The following is an 18,478-nucleotide window of genomic DNA, read 5'->3' as shown; positions in this document are numbered from 1 at the left end:
TGTGCGCCGCATGGAAATTTGCGGAAAACATACACACCAAGCCGCTGGAAGGAGAGGGAGAAAATTGCGAAACAAATATCCCAAAGAAGAAGGCGAGCTGAGTATAAAAACCACATGAACAGGCCTTGGAATTACTGATAAACGTCACAGGTGCGTTCGGAGTTCTAAGCTGAAGCGTATCTTTGGTGTTATTAGATCACGTTCGGTACTTAACAGATAGTCAACATAGCATAACTTCCCAGCTCATCGTGGTCAATAATTCGAAAGTTTACAAAAGGAAGGCCCCTGTCCAATGGTGTTTGGTTCCAGCGTGGTATGGAGATATCCACAACAGAGAGCGGAGTACCAGATCTGTGAAGGGTTAGAGCTTGGTGATGGGTTTCTCATATTTTCAAATGCTAGGCATGAGATACAATCTGCTGATTATGCTTATTATACACCCCGTTGTTATTCGAAAGCTCCTCTATTATCGACGTTTTCATCTATAGGTGCTGAACATTTACCCTTTGCTCAGGAACAGTGGAGGCAGTTTACACAGACAGAGACTGGAAGTTTCAAGTACAGTGTCTATCCCCTCATATACTCCCTCACGGTAGCCACGGTGATTTGTATCTTTATGACCATAATCGTTTTCACTAACCACACGCAAAGGCCCAGTTGGCTTCTCAGAGTTTCCAGTTTCTTGGGGTCTGTAAACTTGATTATTCTCTTCAGCAGAGGTATAGTAGAGCTTAGCAGGCAACACGACTTGGGTTATGCATCAGGTGAGGAGTTATTGGATGAACTTCAAGATGATAGCGTATTTGGAAGTATTGACTTTGTTGTGGTTTTGGTTGCGCAATTTGCTCAGGTCCAGGTGATTATGAGACTATTCAATAGGGTGAAGGAGAAAAGAGCAGGATTCATACTTGGTGGAACATTACTCATATCAGCACAAGTTATCTGGGGTGTTTCATCATTTTCAAACTTTGATCAAACTGTTGACTCTGACATCTCAATCTTGCCTGCTTTCACGTACCTATTAAGAATTGCACTTTCGATGATGTACTGTGGACTGATCATTATCTACGGTGTTGGGAAAAGGAGATTCATCTTCCACAAAGATATAGTACTTCTAACAATACTCACTTTCCTAACTATAAACTTTCAGTTTGCCTTTTTTGTCGCTGATATTGCAGATGTGTGGGTTTCAGAGTTGTCCGAAGTATTCAATACAACAATTTATGTCAGTGTCACTGTGATCCCGTGGGAATGGATAAACAGGTTGCATGCTCTTGAACGTCGTCAACAAACTGAGGGTATATTGGGGAGACCAATATACGAGGAGGAGTACCATGACATTACTCGATATGGACTCATAAACGATACAGAGGAAAACAGAACAACACCAGACGATAATGACCAGCCTGGTGGATCGAGTAATCCTTCCCCAGAGTTACAAAATGCGAAGGGGACTAGTCCTCTGTATTCAGCAACGGGTAAAATGCGCAAAAGGCTGAGGGACACTCTTCAGTACACATCAGATACCTTATTATACTTTACAGATCAGATCATTGCGTACGGTTTGGCCGTACCACGATCTGTAAGTGCTAACAGCAGAGAGGAAGATGCAAGAAAGAAAAAACTTCTCACTAATACGAGAAAAGAAGTATTTGTTTATTCTAATAAGGAAGTTGTGTGTGATAGCGACAATGAAATGAGCTTGGAATCCACGGGGAGAACGGACTATGATTCCCCTCTAAGCCTAAATGAAGGTTCATCAAGAGATATGGACCAGTGGAGAACTAATAGTAATGATTCATGATTTTTATATAGTATTGGATGGTTTATTTAGCCCAGATTTATGAAATGGGTGTGGTTTATATTTGTCGTCATAAACATTCATAAGTGGGTTGGTAATACGTCATTTCGAACACCCGGACACCGGCTTGAGCGGGGGGGAGTGCGATTTCCCAACCTCGCGAATTCAACAACAATAACAATCAAGAATAACAACATCAACAACTAATAGTATAGAACCCAGCTGCTATATCAGGCATTTGCATCCGATATGTCAACTATTTCGTACCTCAATGTGGAGCTGCAGAACTTGATATCTGAAACTAGAAGACGAAATGCTGAAATTAAGCATGTAAGTTCTCAATTGAAATCTATAAGACCTAAGTGCACCTGTACTAACAGAATGAATTTAAGGCTGCAGAAAGATCAATTGCTATTTTAGGAGGACTTTCTGGTACTGAAGAGGATCGCTTGAAACAGCTGTCTCAAAATTCTGATTTCATTACACCCTTTTTGTTGTCATGTTCATCAAGAAATGCAAAGTTTAGCTCTATTGCAATCCCGTCTATTCAAAAGCTGATACAGGCGAGGGCTGTGCCGATTTCTAAGATCGATATCCTATTGGATGCGCTTATTGAAGCAACGCATCTTGCGGTAGACATACAATTGAAAGTTCTTCAAATCCTTCCAATGTTCTTCATGGTTTATGGTGAGTTCTTCAACGGAGATCTCGTCGTAAAGCTTCTCCAGGTGTGTGCTATGTTACAGACTCCAAGCAAAGTTACCATGGTTATGAATACGGCATCTGCTACAGAGCAGCAAATCGTACTATCTCTCTTTGAGAAAGTCTGTGATGAGGATAAAAATCCAGAGGTTTTGAAAGAGGTCTCAGTAACAATTGATGAGGGACAAACTTTGGATATTTCAAGAAATTCATATGATGTTTACAGGGTGTTCTCTGATCTTTGCTCACTCATTGAACATCAGAAGCCTGAGTTTCTTCCAAAAAATACAGTCCCAGAGTCATTTGGGTTCGAACTATTAGAAATGGTACTCACAAACTTTAAAGACTTGTTCCTATCGCACGTCGAACTTGGTTTCTTGTTGCGAACCAGGTTAACACCATTACTTCTCAGAACTTTTGCAAACCAAAGGCAATTTACCATTGTCGTCAGAGTGGCAAGAATCGTACTGCTGTTGATAAAGTCGCAACTCTCGATTCTAGAAATTGAGGCAGAAGTGATTCTCTCTTTGTTGACCCATGCAATTACCTCTGAATCAAGTTTGCCAATATGGAAAAAGGTTCTTTCACTTGAGATTTTTTCTTCTATATTAAGTGATTCTGCTTTAACTATGAGCATTTACAAAACCTATGACTTTGGAGAGGACAAGAAAGAAATTATTACTGAATTTCTGGCCGTTTGTTCTGAGATCTTGAGCGAGAGCTGGGTGAAAGCTTTGCTGAACAGTAATGAAATTGTCACCATTCCACTCCCTTCAGTCGCGTTAACAGTGGCAAACTCTACTCCAAAAGTTCGTTTTATGGAAATATTGGACAAGAATGAAGCACCCCAACCTCCGAAAGCGTACACATTGTTCTTAATACTCACATGTACTAACAACCTTTGTGAAGGTGTTGGGAAAGAGGCTTTGAAGCTTTCCACATCTGGTGAGGGAAGCTTTGTGTTCTTGAAGGATGAAACAAACAACTCTAAAAGTGTCAAAGAACTCAAATCTCTGATTAAAAACAATGCAAGAAGCTTGGTAACGATAGGGACCGAATTTTTGTACTCATGTTTTGGCAATGATGTGTTCCATTCCCTAATTAGAGCTTTACAAAAACTGTGCCATGCGGCTGGATTCCTCGGCCTGTCAAAGGAAAGAGACTCTCTGCTTCTAATGTTCTCCATAGCAACGATTAGTAACGTTGTTAAGAATAAGAGAGCATCTGTGAGTGAAACGATCGCTGGTACCGTAACAGAGGCCATCAACGCATTTTCACACCCATCTCAGATGAAGAAGATGAAGCTTCCTCAGAGATATCTGAATACAAGACATGTTATATGTTTTAGGGCTTTGATAAGCTTAACTGTCTCATTGGGACCGGTTTTGAAAGAGAGTTTGAGGTTTATCCTTATTACCTTTCAATGGTTTGATTACTTTATCAAGGGTCCATCACCATACCTTGGTTTGAGAGATGTCCCACCAAAGCCTGATCTGGCAGCGGTTGATTTGAAACTTGTCGAAAATTCTTTGACTAAGCTTGACGAGAGTACAACGGCTTATGAGCCTCGTGATTATCAAGATTTTGTACAGATGGTTGTCACTTTGGGTAAAGAAGCTGTCTTGAGCGACGTGGTCTCTACAGAGCCATTCATAGATGATTTTGTTCTTTGTGTTTACAATAGAGATTTCTTCCTTCGAAAAATTGACATCCTTTCCAGACTGAACGCTACAAGATATTTACAGGCCTCCAGTGAGGATTGGAAATTACTCGCCTCCTTTCTATCAGACATCATTACCACAAGTAAGGCCACACCAGAACTCAGAGTGATTGCTTCATCGACTTTTAACTCGAGTATCTTGGAGATTGCTAAAGTTGGTTTTGACTCCAATAGTGTTGATAGTGCTGCCTTGGAGAAACAATTATTTCAATCATTCTCGGAAGTTGTGGATAAGATCTTAGAAACTCAGAATACCGATTATATTTCAACAGCTGATTCGGATATTATTCACGGCACTTTAAAGACTTTGCATGAACTGCTAGATCGTTATGGTGCTAAGTTCACTGTATCTTGGGAGATAATTGTTCATATCATTGGCAGCCCATTTGCGTACTTTGAAAAAACTCAAAATGTACAATCGCAGAAGCAGCTCTTGAAATCCTCCTTTGAAATACTTCAACTAGTGATGAATGATTTCCTTCAATCGATTCCCCTGAAGGCGACAAAGGACGTTATCGATGTATTGGAAAGGTTTTGCTCTCAAACTTTTGACCTCAATATTTCATTTTCAGCTGTGAGTTATTATTGGTTGTTGTCAGAGTACTATCGTGGCAGTGTGGTAGATAGTGCCGAGACCTCTTTCTCAGTTCAGAGCAAAGAAGATCTACTGAAACTCATTGAGTCTGGTGAAACGAAATTTGTTGTTGTGCATTGTTTATGGCTTTATGCTCTTGGGAGTCTTGTAAGTGTTGCAAAAGACCCAAGGTCAGAGATGAAGAATGGTGCGATCCAAACTTTCTTCAGAATTGTGGACTCTCACGGATCATGTTTAAATTGGGAAAAGACATTTCATGTTGTTCTTCAAGGATTGCTACAAACTGAAGTTGATATCTCGGCTACTGATAATGAAGCTGTTCGTACATTCATAGATAGCAATATCATTGTTATCAAGGGGGTCACGGATATTTATTGCCGATTCCTATTCCAGTTGAGAAAATCAACTTATCTGGGTGCTCTTTTGAAATACTTTAATAAGTATGTGCTGATTGAGGTTCCAAAATTGACTGATGTCACCTATAAATCATTTTTCCAGGTTTGTGAACTCAGTAAAAACTCTGAAGCTGTGTTCAACTTTCCGCTATTGTTTGAATTCTGGTCATCCCAACCAATCAAATACGTGTCTACCGATCTTAATCTCTATCAAGAGAATTTGGTACAGCTGATGAATTGTTTTACGCTCATATCGTCAATAGAAACGTTGTCAAGGTCTGAAATTGAAAAGACGCTCTCCATCTTCAACAACGCCATCCGTTTCCCATTCTTACCAACTTATACTTCTGACTTTGAAACCCCAACAAAGCTTCAATCTGCAGTCTTAGAGTGTTTGGAATTGCTTGATTCAAACGATAATGACGATCTCGTTTTGTCCCAGATTTCATCTATCATCTTATTACCTTTCCAAACCAGGACTAGAATCTTAAAAAAATTGTCCAATGTGAACGTAAAAGAGGTTCCATGCTTCATTCCGGCTAGTGTCGAAGGTTTGAGGTTTTTAAGGAAAAAGCTATATGCGGTTAAGGATCTGTCTGGTTTGCTTGAAAAGAAGACTGTTTCGAAAATACTCAGATCCTTGATTGAGGTGTTCACATATGAATCTGAGGATTCGGACCACTCATCGAGAATAGACGCATCTGGACTCTGGAAAGCGAGTTTCGATCTTTTTCTGTGCCTTTCTAATAAGGTTGCTCCATTGCTGAGTCATTCTGAGTCCGATTATGGTGTATGGCACTTGGTGATCGATGCTTATTTGACAAACCTTCCCTACAAAAATATTCACTTTGATGAGAAGGTTAGTGTTGAATTCCATGAAGGAATAAAGAACGTCATTATAGACCACCTAGACCAAGATACTCTGACAGCTGACTTGGTTGAAAAGGTTATCTCTTCGACTCTGAAATCCTCTCTGTTGTATGAGAACAACGAACTTGAGGCCTACCTTTTCGATAACTGCAATTCACCTTCAGAGATCACAAGTGCTCTCTTAAAATTCTCTATTGAAGACTACTCTACGGCGCCGGTAGAACCACTTTCAGAGATATCATTCAGACTTGTATGTTTGACAGATCTATTCTCCTTCTGTCGATTTGACAGACCAGAAAAATTGATTACTATTGCACTTCCATATATGCTTTGTCGTTTGGTAATGATCATCAAAAGATTTTCGGGTTCCCAGAAGCTTCTCAACCATGCACCAGTTGCCTCAATTCAACAAAAGGAATTAGAAACTACATTGAATTCATTGCACAACTTGTTAAAGTCGTTAGAAGGGCAAAATACCACTCCATATGAACCTCTCTTGAAAATTTTTCCGTTAATTCTAGATAACCATCAATTTATCGGAAGATTGAGCAACTGCGGTGATCTATTGAACAGAATTACTGCTGAATTCTACAAGATTTCAAATAGATAATGCTTCATATAGTATCTTTGCTTCTATAAGAAAAATAAAGAAACTAAATGTAAATGTAAATAATAAGTCAAAATGGACGCCAATCGGCCTTCTTAAGCCTCATCCACTTCAACATAAGGTCCCTTGTGATCTGCTGGATTCCAAGTGCTTTGTGGAACCGCGAGACCATCACTTTCTGCTAAACGCTCTCTTTCAAACTCTTTCCATCTTCTCATTTTAATCTTGGAATGATCAAAGTCACCACCTTCATCTTCGTGGCCTTTATCGCCACCAGCGATGGTTCTGGTTTCACCCCAACTAAAATCGTCAAACTTCCAGTATGCATAAGAAGGAAGAACAAAATTCCAAATTGGAAGGGCACCAAGGTAGATCACCATCCAACCCAAGTATGACCAGCGTGATGCTGTTACAACAATGAGTAATCCCGGAATACCAAGAATGATAGCTAAAAGAACAAGAGAAAGAACAGGGGTTGGTTTGGAAACAATAGCCACAATAACAACGTAAAGAGTAAAGGTCAAGGCTGCTGGTAAAACCAACGTACCGATCAATTCTATACCAACGACGAATTGCATGGAGAAACAAAACGTACCACACAAATCTTTGACAAGAACCAACTCCATCAAATTATGGACTGTTGAGTTAATCCAACGTCTTCTTTGAGATAACAACACTTTAAATTTATCAGGAACGATAGTCTTACAGACAGCCTTGGAAACAAACACTTGCTTTCTCTTTGGGAAAGTCCTCAACATCAAAGTGGAAAGGAAACGATCTTCACCTAATAGCAACAAGTTCTTCTTATGTAAAGTATCAACAACATTGTCAGAGTATCTTTCCACAATATCAGGGTTGGCCAAGATAGGAACCCAATATCCATCGGAAGATTTTGGAGCCTTGATACGATACATGCAGAAACAACCTGGTAAACAAGTAACACCTCCAAATACGGATTCGAAAGCTTTTGCCTGATGATGTGAAATGAAGTACTCAAAGACTTGAATTGCAGTAACCCATGATTGTCGTTTATTGGCAATCTTTGTCTCACCACAGAGCCCCATGATCATAGGGTCTTTGACCATAGATGCAACCATATGTGTTAAAGAATCTGGATAAACCTTTGTGTCAGCATCAACCATAAGAACAATCTCATACATATCAGCAAGCAATCCAGTAACCTTCCAAATGTTAAGCAAAATGTCATACTCCAACTCTGTCATTCTTTCATCAAATTTGATTCTTTGTAAGAATGACATCAAAATGATTTGTGAATCACGTTTACCTCTGTTACCTGGTTTAGCGGAGTTAGCCTCACTTGGAGTACCACACTTTACAATACAGATAATTGGCACCCTTTGTTGTTTCTCTTGGGGTACTGTAGCAGCATCGTATTTGTAGAAGCCAGCATATACCTTTGCCATGTTGTGTCTCTTGGTACCTTGTGCCACAGCAACGTAAGAATACGGTTGAACATTCTCCGGTTCAACTGCAAAATCTGTCATCATTGACAATGCAATATCAGGTGTAGTTTTATCGTTACCCGAACCTTTGATCAAACCGTCACAAAGAATAACAATCAACTTATGAGAGTTTGGATAGTCTGTTGTTGCGATGGAGTCAAGTGTAGTTCTCAAACCGGCTTCGTCTTCGGAATAACAAGTGACTAGGTTCATAGTGTGGGCCAACGGATAACCAAAGGGTTGGAAATTTGCTGGTGGTTGGGGAACAACATTTGGATGAATAACATCTGGGTCCAAGTCGTTGATTTCCATCATTGCATTGAGATTTGATACTGATGGATTTTTAGATCCAAATGGCGTCAGATCCAAATGAGAAGTACGTCTCGTGAGTGTTCTGTTCCTAGCCTCCATTTGATTCTGTCTTGCCGCTTGAAGAGCCATTGTTGTCATTCCACTATCACTTGAATTATACATATTTGTATCACCGTCTGCGATTTGATCAAGATCGTACATGCTTAATCTGTTGTTCTTAAGGAAGTCCAATCTCGACGAACGCTTAGTCAAGTTCGGTTCACTGATTGGTCCCAAAGAATACTCATTTTCAGCCCAATCCTCTCTTTCGTTGTCCCTTTCGTTCATTGTCTTTGAGTCAACGATGTCTGCACCTTGTCTTGGAGCAACAACCCATTTGAAATAGCAGGCAAATGCAAATTTCACAACAACAATAGACAAGATGAACACCAATGAAACGTAAAGCACAACTTTTGAAGCTATACAACCAACGCTTTCGGAATCTACAACACCAACTTTGACAATTTCAGACAAGCATCTTGCGGCTCTTTTATCAGCCGAATTTGCCAACAGAAGCGATACATCGTATCCAGCCATATCGGATTCCTTTAACTCGTCAAACAATGCTGGGTATTCAAGATCAGTGTACTGGATCCAATCAATGAGGTCCAAATCTAACACGTTTCCAGAATAAACAACCAAGTTTCTTGAAGAGTTTTTAACGTCATCCCATGTGAAATAAACGTCACCAACGCTGGTCAATCCGTAATAAGCATCTCTTGCGGATTGTGAAGTATGACAAGCCCATCCATCGTAATATCCGTTATAGGTAAAGTTTGGAGTACTTGAACCATCGTGTTCGAACAACTTACATGGCATATACCAGGCCAAGTTGCCATCATCATTTGGAATGGTACAGTTATCTCTTGGAGTGATCAGTTCTCTGCAGTTACCGTTGACGTTCTGGAATAAGAATGAGGCATCCATTCCACCAGCGTTAATTGGAGGGTATAAAACGTTGGTACCTGCAGTGATTCCCGCTGCAGCAGGATGTGACGAACTTGTCAAATCGTATGCTTTACCGTTGATGATTAATACACCAGAATTAATCTCGTTATTCCTTAATCTTGAAGTGCTGCTATCGCACACCGTACGTGTAAATCCAAACGTCAAATAGGCAACAAAAGTACCCATGTATAAGATAACTGTGATCAATGCAATTTTTTCTCTCCAAGCCATTTGCTGATCTTTCTTAGGCATTCCAAACAGCTTTAAAATCGATCCTGGAGCCCAAAAGGTGATGACATAACAGTACAACCTCCAAAATGATAATTTCTTCTCCTCTTTGTTTTCCGATGATTTCTTAGCAGATTTTGCATTCTTTGAAGATGCAGATCTCCCGATTCCTGAGCTTTTAAAGGGACTTTCATACTCATCGTTCAACCCGTACACTGTTCTGCCCTTAGATGGGCCGGAATACGAAGTCTCGGAGTCTTCGTTGGACAAATCATTAAGCTCAATCCCCGTCGTCGTGGCATCGCCAGACGCCCCCACTAGCTCATCCTCTTCTTCGGGCAGCCTCAGTCTCGACGTTCTGCTCCCTTTACTAGCAGAACGATCCAGCGCAATAGGATCAACACCAGTGCTGGACGGGTTCACCTGCAAGTGATCCTGCTCTTGAGCAGCAACCTGTGCATAGTAATAGTGCGGATTCTCCGGGTTGTTCAAGTTGTTTCTTTCCGGTCTCACCAACGAGACCTTCCTCTCCAGACCACTGCTATGTGACTGTGAATGTGGCAGAAGCGCCTCATCGTCAAAGGTATCGTAACGCTGCTTCCTCTTCGAGTTGTTTCTCTTGATAGATCCGTCTCGATGGAACATGGCGATAGCGGATCCAACGTTTCAAGCAATGAAATGACGAGGTCTTGTGTGTTTTATATAGCAACAGAACTTGTTGTTTACCCTTTTTATGTAAAAGTCCTTTGAGCAAAGACCACAAAAACGTCTCCTTTTCACTGCTCGCTAATTTTCCCTTTAGATCTGTTGTATTTTAAGGTAAACAAAAGAGGGAAAAGCGCCAAAAATAGTGAAATTTACCAGAAGGGGAAAGTTTTTTGTCTCGACGAAGGTAAAAAAAGAACAGCCGTGCGCTTCTGCCTAAAACTGAAACGTGAAAAAACGTAAACAAATCATTCAAAGAAGTTGCTTACTAAGCGGTAGCAGTAGTAGTAGTAGTGGAGGCCTATTCACAACACCAGTACCGGGGACTAGCTGAATAATAGACCAAATACTTTGGTGGCTAACAACAGAGGTGCCAAGGTCTCAACACAGTAGTCACCGGCGCCTGCTCCCGAGCCTTGGAGAAGTGCCTTCTGAATTCATAAATGCGTTATCTTGTTTCACAAGGGACCAATACAGCAGAACCAGTTCAATATCATCAACGTCAAGATGACATGTCAGTCCCAAACAACTTACTCAAAGATTGTGGAGATTCTCATACAGTTACTGGATATCTTTCTTTATGTGGCTTGTATGGTCAGGTAATGGGTTCAGACACCAACATTCTAGTTGATCTGTCTACGTAGTGTCAATCTCTCACATTTCAATTCTTACGCAGAGGCCAATTATTGCATCGTAGTGCATAATTACAGTCCATCAGCAAAGTCAGGATATCTCTTGATAGGTTTGTTCAGTCTAGAGCCTTATTATCGAAATCTATAATCAGCGAAGAACCCTCGCTTATCGTCAACTCTGACAGCAAACTCTCTCCAGTACAACTAGGTCCCATAATCAACGCACCTGTTCTATCAGAAATCCGTGATGACTTCAACAAAGAGTCATCAAAGGATGAAGCAATCGAATTATCAGCTATCGATGACTCTCTCTCAAAGTCTTTTGCGCCACTGTCATTAGCTTCATCAATTAATCGAAAGTACCTCTCTCGAAGCTTAACCAATCTCCATGTATTTCTAGGAAACTTTCGTATCTCTGTAGGTAAGTTTTCCGGCAGCATTGAACCCTAATGACGATTGTACATCAATATTTGATGAGTGTGAGTGCTTCTGTTCCTACTTATATAAATAAATATTCCGCTAAAACTGCAAATTGGCCTGCCAATATTAATTCTATCTAAAATACACGATCTGCTTCTTCCAATTTTCCCCCTTCTTGTCCCATAATTGAAGATCAACAAGGGATGCGGCGTAACCGTTGCATTGCATCCAGCTTTTCGAGCATTCCTAAATCAACCTCAGAATTCCTTCGAAGCCCTTTTTAGCAATCTCGTAAGAGACAATATACTCCAGGATTCAGAATATATGTATATCTTGTAAAGGGTATGTATATTTAAATTATAGGGCAGTCTTACATATCTACACACCTTTTATACATATATATCAACGAATCTTAGGTCTATAATTGCGTGGAGAAGAAAAGAAACGACGAGATAACGAATTACTGACATACAAACAGATTATTTCACCACGAATACATTCCTAACTGCGCGTTCTTTTATTCAATTAATACTCTACGCAGTAATTCAAGCTTCCTGTAGTGGTGCGTCAACGCAAGGTGAAGATCAATGAAAAACTCTTCAATCTTCCCTCTTCAACAGTCAACGGGACACACCAGGCGTGATGCAGGCTGCAATATTCGTTGCAGATCAATAACCAAGTAAAAAACCCCGGTACCACGCTTACATCCTGCTTGTTGGTCATTCTGAAGCCTCGGTTTTCTTCCAAAACCCACAATTGTTCCATCAACACCTATCGCATCTCTTTCGAGAAAGACATCAAGAAGCTACAGGTTGCAATAATGGTTACTTTTCAAAAAATAAAGAGGAAATACAATTCAATATTTGAGTTAAAACAAGAGAATACCCATCAAAAATGATGTCAAGGCTAAGCTGGCAAGGTTTGTTGCCCCTCCGTCAAACACAGTGAGGACAACATCTGTGGAAACAGCTTCAGTAGCGTGGACCTCGGAAGAGGTATCAGGTCCTCTCGAAGTTTCTTGTTCATTGACGAGAGGTTGTTCAGTACTGGCGAGAGTTTGTTGTTCGCTGACGATAGTTTTATGACCTAGTTGATCTTCTGGTCTCTGAACTGCAACAACGGTTTCACCTCCAGTATAAACATCAGTAGTGTCATCAGCAGTGTCATCAGTAGTATCAGCGGTAACATCAGCAGTAACATCAGTAGTATCAGCGATAACATCAGCAGTAACATCAGTGGTAACATCGGCAGTAACATCAGCAGTAATATCAGCAGTAATATCAGCAGTAATATCAGCAGTAGTATCAGCAGTAACATCAACAATAGCCACAGTGCTGGTACCAGTACGGATGACACTATCCATAACACTAGGAGAATCAGTATCATCACCTTCAGTATCATCACCTACACTGTCATCTTCATCATCCGGCTCGCAGATCTCATACTCTCCATTTTCATATACGTACTCTTCTTCTCCTTCAGCATCCAGAGAATCGCTAGTTCCCACATGTAACGTTTCTTTGACTTCATGGGGTTTTGTCGGAGCTATTTCAACAGAAGTTGCTGTAACTTCGTAGCAAATATGTGTTTCGCATGTGGTGATAATAGTGACATTTTCGTCTTGTGTTGGTTTGATCTCTGTGTCAGACTCGATCGGGCAATATGTGGTATAACTAGTCGCCAGCCCTTCTAGTGTTGTCACAACGACGGTAACACCTGTAATCACAAGAAATTCATAGCATATCTCATCATCATCACAGGATTTCGTTGTAATAATTGTTGTTGCTACATCAGATAGAGTTGATTTCGAGGTTATTGACTCTTCTTTTCCAGGGATATTACTTGAGATGGTTGAAGAAAGCTCATAAACAACTTCAGCTTTCTCCCTTAATCCCTCGTCGTCAAAAGTGGTGATGGTAATGCGTGCGTTGGAAGTCCAAGAATTCCCTTTATCCACTATACCTCGGAAATTAACAACGAAATCACCATCCTCATCAATGATGCGATCTAAAGAGATAGCAATGGAATCTGGAGTAATGGCTATTGTTGCTGATGGTTCTTCAATACCATTGACAAATACGGAAGCATGAGAGTATTCAAACATGTTGTTCATATCATTCTTTGTGATTTTAATATCAATATTCGACCAAGGGCCTAGTGTTCCGGGAACTGAGATGGACCATTCTGGAACGTTTCCAGAGAGAAGCTCTCCGGTGAATATCGGTTCAGCTAGAGTGGTAATGTCTGGAGTACCTGTATCTTCGGGTGTGGTGGTCTCTCCGGTGGTCTCTCCGGTGGTCTCTCCGGTGGTCTCTCCGGTGGTCTCTGTAATGGTCCCTCTGCTGTCCTCTGTGGAATCGAGCTCTGATGAAGTTTGGGTATCTTCTATTTCTTCTTCGCCCTCTGTTAAAGTTGTCTCTTCTGTATACAGAGTATCAGGTAATGTATCAGTATCAGCAGCCCTGGTGGTGGTTGTTTCACACCCTCCTGTATAGAGACAAGCATCAATCTCCCAATCAGGTGTATATATATCTGTCAACGTCGTTGAGCATCTCGACGTACCCGTTGGTTCAGTACTCAGAGTCTCGCAAGCTTGCAGTGCCTCTATCACATAAGCCGAATAGTACTTCCAGAGAGTCCAACCACATTCCATACAAGGAGGGTAGTATTCCAAGAATGGGGAGTCCGGAGCACACAGGCAAGTAGAATTATGTGGACCCCAAAAACTGTTTTCCGTATTCAACGAGCATCTTTGACCCTCAATGATCATCAGTCCACAAGAGGCATGACATGCGATGGTGGCACATTGATCCTCTGATTGTGCCAAAGCATAGGCTTCAGGATCTGGATAGCCAATTGACAGAGCATTTGCATAGGCTTGAGCATAAGATTTGGCAGCAGAAGCAGCGTGGGAATTTGCCCTCGCCCATGGAAGAGATTCTGCAATTGCAATTGCATCAGCATTGGCCTTAGCGTGCGCTGAAGCTTTAACGGAAAGGATAAAGGAAGCAATGAGAGCCGTCAGACGAATGATTTGATTCATAATAGCGTACTCAGTATCGTTACAATACAATAAAGATAAGCTCGCATCCTCAGAAATTGGAATTCAACCAGCCTATTTATACTAAGCTTCGTAAAAGAAGGTTCATTGGAGCCCACATTGTATATGCATAGCTCTTACTTCCAAACAATCGCCTTGATGTTTCTTGGTAATAATACAGCTCATAGCTTGGAAATTATCCTCGTCAATAGACATCGCCTAGAACCTCGTACATATCCCTTGTTTAAACAATTCACCATTTATGGTCTGATTGGAGTGCTTTGCCTTATACGGTCTGATCAAGTGTATTGGTGTTGTGGTCTGTTGATCCAAGTTTGGGGGCTCTGTGTCACAAAACACCCCAACATCATCACCATCTGCTCGGCCTAGCATACAACTTACGACACCGAAGTTACACCATACTCCTGTGTGGAGTTCCCTATCCGAAGGGTCAAGCTTGAAGGCCCATTATCCATTATACTTTAAGCTCTAAACGTAATGAATAGCTGTCTTATATAGGAGTAGTTGCAGTGGATGGAGCGTGCTCTCTTCAAACGGACATAATAGGGTTAAACGAAGCTTTGAGCCCCCAACATTATGAAGCACTTCCTCAAGTGGGCCTTTCGGTCTTGCACTTTCCTTACGCCGATGTTGGGACCAAATCTTATGTTAGTTGGTACACAGCCTGAGTCTGGGCATTTGGGTCACTTGACGAAACTAGGCCCCGAATAGAACATCAACACAGGTCTGGTTCTCTACGGGAACAAAGTGGGACCATTGCTGTAGACGACAAAGGCATTATTTACACAACTTTGTATGTTGTGGATAAGCCACGTGTCTATTCAAAGCCTCAACAGTCTTGGTCTACTTGGTTGGTATGACCCCAGCTTCACTTTCAGCTTCTAGTCCAGAGTGAAAAATGACAGCACTGCGGCCTAGTGATCTACAAGAGTTCAGAATTCAATTCAGAGATACATTCCATTTAAACAAAATATACATGATCTATAAACCTGTTAGTTGCCAAATCAGAAACACAGACATGTGTAAGTAAGAAGCTCAACAAGGAAAACATGCAAAGGATCAGAAATTTGGGTATACTTAATGCCTCATATCCTGGGAGTACTTGTTCCAGATGTCGGACTGGTGCACAGCTTTTTTCTCGTCATTTCAACTAGCATGTTTATCTTTGAAAAGCCCTCCCACACACAAGCGCCAGGAGAAGAAAAACTTACCCTTCAAGTCATTTAGTTTATAGAATGATGAAGAAGAGAAGATAAAAGTTGTGAAAATGGAAAGAAATCGAAAAGCGGAAAAAATTTTTTATACTTCGTCGTCTCCGCCAGCGCAAAAATTTCATCGGCGCTATTTCTTTGCGAAATTTTTATCTTCGCAGCTTTCTTTTTTGTTAGGGCAAAACTCTTCGAGAGGATTCGTGTTTTTTAGGACCTGTAGGCTGTGATGGTTCATAATGATCACACGGGCTGGAGGCTCCAGATGTCCACGGTGGCTTATCCAGAGAAGGTTGCGGATTCGTGAATTGTTGTTCTTTAGTTTCAATTGCAATACATTGTGCGTGCTGTTTGTTCTAGAACTTGAAGGAGTAAGCAGTGATTGTGTGTGAGGTTATCAGTCAATGACCCATAATAGAAGAGGCTTTGAGGTTCAAGTCGAAGATCGGCACGCAAGCAACTGGAAACAAATCACACCCGATTACTTGAACAGTTTTTTCTTTTTTTTGAGATGGGTGTTTCCTATTTAATCTTCGTTACCATAAGTCTATTATTACGCGTGTTTATGGGCATGTTCTGCATTCGACGCGTCGGTTTGGCTATTTTTTTTCTTTCACGCTTTTGGTCCGACGCGTGAAATTAACATTGGACAGGGGAAACCAGGCACTGACCAGACCGACATGGAGAACATATTACTCGATGTGGTAATGTAATCACCACCGGTAACTCATGTAAAATGGAGAAGAGCTGGTGTGTAGAACCTATTGTGTACACCGTACATAATCTTATATCCCCTGTTTGGCAAAGTAGCTGTGAGTAATTTACTCAAGCGTTCCAATCCATATACGCTCGCTATAAGTGTTATACATACATCAGACGCATTTGCAAGGCAACGTTGATATACTTCAGAAGGTCAACTACACGGTGCTTTACCAAATACCAAAGCCTGGATATTCGAAGACTCGTTTTTACATACTTGGTTTCAATTGGCTTCAGCACGGAATGCACACAAGAGGCTTAGATGGATCTCACGGAGAACAATTGCTAAAGGTTTAGAATAGGGATACAGAAACCAACTCAGCATAGCCTCCTATCTTGTCGCTTGACCCTTTCACGACGTCTAAGCTTAGAAGGTCCGGAGCTCAAAAGAAGCTGTAAGGTGTAGCGCTTCCGAAGGACAACAAGATTTATGGCCAGGCCCATACACGACGCGTCCACTTTGTTGGCTCAAAAGAGCAGAAGGAGACGCGTCACGCAAGGGGGATCCGGTTGAGACACGCACAGGCGCGTTTCGGCGTGTCAACGTTGCAATTCAAAGGTTTGGGAACTTTAGAAGTTATATCAAAAGGTTCAAAGGGGGATGCACATTGCTGTACACACACATTTGATCTAATTGTGAGGTAATAATTATTTGTTTTGATCAGTACCGCGTTTCTTGACAGTTTAAAGGTTTCTTGTGGATTGTGTATATATAATTGAGTCTTTATTCCTGTTTTCCTGTAACCGACGGTTTGTCTCAAGCTCTGTGTACCAGCGACCATCCACCTCTTCGTTATACTTTTGGAAACTAACCATGTCTGACTCCCAAGCTCTAAACATCTTGATGAAATCACCAGTTACGCCTGAGATGATCAACCACTTGGTCAACGTCACCTTGAAGGTGGTGCCTTGTAAGAAGTCCAAGACTTATCCATCACCACCTTCTTCACCTTCGTCACATTCTTCAAAGAGAAACCAACTGCCATCTTTGATGACATTCATCTCGCGCATCGTCAGATACACGAATGTCTACACTGGCACTCTTTTGTGTACGCAGGTTTATTTGGAGAGACTTAGCTCCAAGTTGCCAAAGAATGCTGAAGGCTTACCATGTACACTTCACAGAATTTTTTTGGCGTGTCTCATCATCTCTGCAAAGTTCAACAACGATAGTTCTCCAAAGAACAAGCACTGGACCAGATACACTGATGGCCTGTTCAAATTGGAAGACGTTAACCTCATGGAGCGTCAATTACTGCAGTTGATGAACTGGGATATTACAGTGACAGAGGAGGAGCTGGCACGTTCTCTCAAGAGAATGCTGGATCCAATCAAGCAGGACTTGAAACAAACAGCACGTTATCGTCGTGCAATCCACAAGCATAGAAATGTGGTCAACTGCGTTGTACCAAAATGTCCATTGCCTTCACCAATGGACACTCCAACTGCCTACTACCAAACAAAGTATCCAGTGTATCAGCAACAACAACAACAACAACAACAACAACAACAACATGGTCGTTCGATGTCTGCATCTTCAATCTCCTCTCTTTCTTCATCTTCCTCTATGGATTCGATTTCTTCAATTGACACTACAGGCTCTTCTTCATATCCAGTGAATGTGAAAGTCTGTCAATTGTATCCAAGTCAGCAGAAGAAGCAAGTACTACAGCAAGAGGAAAAGTTTGATGATCTGTACTTGCCATCTATCTGGGCATGAATAAAGATAGGGGAGTTTTTTATTATTCAATTCGATTTTTGGGGTTTAAAAGGTTTACAGTATATAGGTTTGGTTTAAAGTTTTATCGGTTTATTTATAAAAGCTTTGGTAGAACACCTTAATGAATAAAACAGGTTAAAAGATCATGATATCGACATCGTCGATGGATCACGCCAGTATTACTAGTGCCTCGAAATAGTTCTACATTGTTACAACTATCACCACACAGATCATAAAAAATTGATTATCTACATTATCACATATGTCTACCAAGTACTGAATGACCCCATGGC

At 41.1% G+C, this 18,478-nt stretch overlaps 5 protein-coding genes across 5 annotated transcripts; 3 read left to right on the top strand and 2 right to left on the bottom strand.

The window, feature by feature from the left end:
* Positions 1-28: 28 nt before the first annotated feature.
* On the top strand, positions 29-1,940 carry RIM21 (Rim21p). Its single transcript, XM_020218007.1, has one exon. The coding sequence runs from the start codon at positions 293-295 to the stop codon at positions 1,802-1,804; it is 1,512 nt and encodes a 503-aa protein (XP_020070322.1). The 5' UTR covers positions 29-292; the 3' UTR covers positions 1,805-1,940.
* A 35-nt stretch (positions 1,941-1,975) lies between these two features.
* MON2 (Mon2p) lies at positions 1,976-6,727 on the top strand. Its single transcript, XM_020213174.1, has 2 exons — positions 1,976-2,131; positions 2,194-6,727. The coding sequence occupies exons 1-2, from the start codon at positions 2,051-2,053 to the stop codon at positions 6,691-6,693; spliced, it is 4,581 nt and encodes a 1,526-aa protein (XP_020070321.1). The 5' UTR covers positions 1,976-2,050; the 3' UTR covers positions 6,694-6,727.
* Positions 6,691-10,476, bottom strand: CHS3 (chitin synthase CHS3). Its single transcript, XM_020215113.1, has one exon. It carries the CDS (start codon positions 10,323-10,325, stop codon positions 6,786-6,788), a length of 3,540 nt encoding a protein of 1,179 aa, XP_020070320.1. The 5' UTR covers positions 10,326-10,476; the 3' UTR covers positions 6,691-6,785.
* A 1,829-nt stretch (positions 10,477-12,305) lies between these two features.
* On the bottom strand, positions 12,306-14,480 carry CYBJADRAFT_173280 (uncharacterized protein; the record flags this gene model as incomplete). The annotated part of the gene is made up of 1 exon (XM_020216445.1): positions 12,306-14,480. One exon carries the CDS (start codon positions 14,478-14,480, stop codon positions 12,306-12,308), a length of 2,175 nt encoding a protein of 724 aa, XP_020070319.1.
* A 2,330-nt stretch (positions 14,481-16,810) lies between these two features.
* PCL1 (Pcl1p) lies at positions 16,811-18,277 on the top strand. The gene has a single exon (XM_020215112.1). It carries the CDS (start codon positions 17,280-17,282, stop codon positions 18,183-18,185), a length of 906 nt encoding a protein of 301 aa, XP_020070318.1. The 5' UTR covers positions 16,811-17,279; the 3' UTR covers positions 18,186-18,277.
* Positions 18,278-18,478: the final 201 nt, after the last annotated feature.

The sequence above is a fragment of the Cyberlindnera jadinii genome, assembly GCF_001661405.1.
Source record: "Cyberlindnera jadinii NRRL Y-1542 unplaced genomic scaffold CYBJAscaffold_7, whole genome shotgun sequence".
In the NCBI taxonomy this organism is placed as follows: domain Eukaryota; kingdom Fungi; phylum Ascomycota; class Saccharomycetes; order Phaffomycetales; family Wickerhamomycetaceae; genus Williopsis; species Williopsis jadinii.
This window is presented reverse-complemented; position numbering and strand designations above follow the sequence as displayed.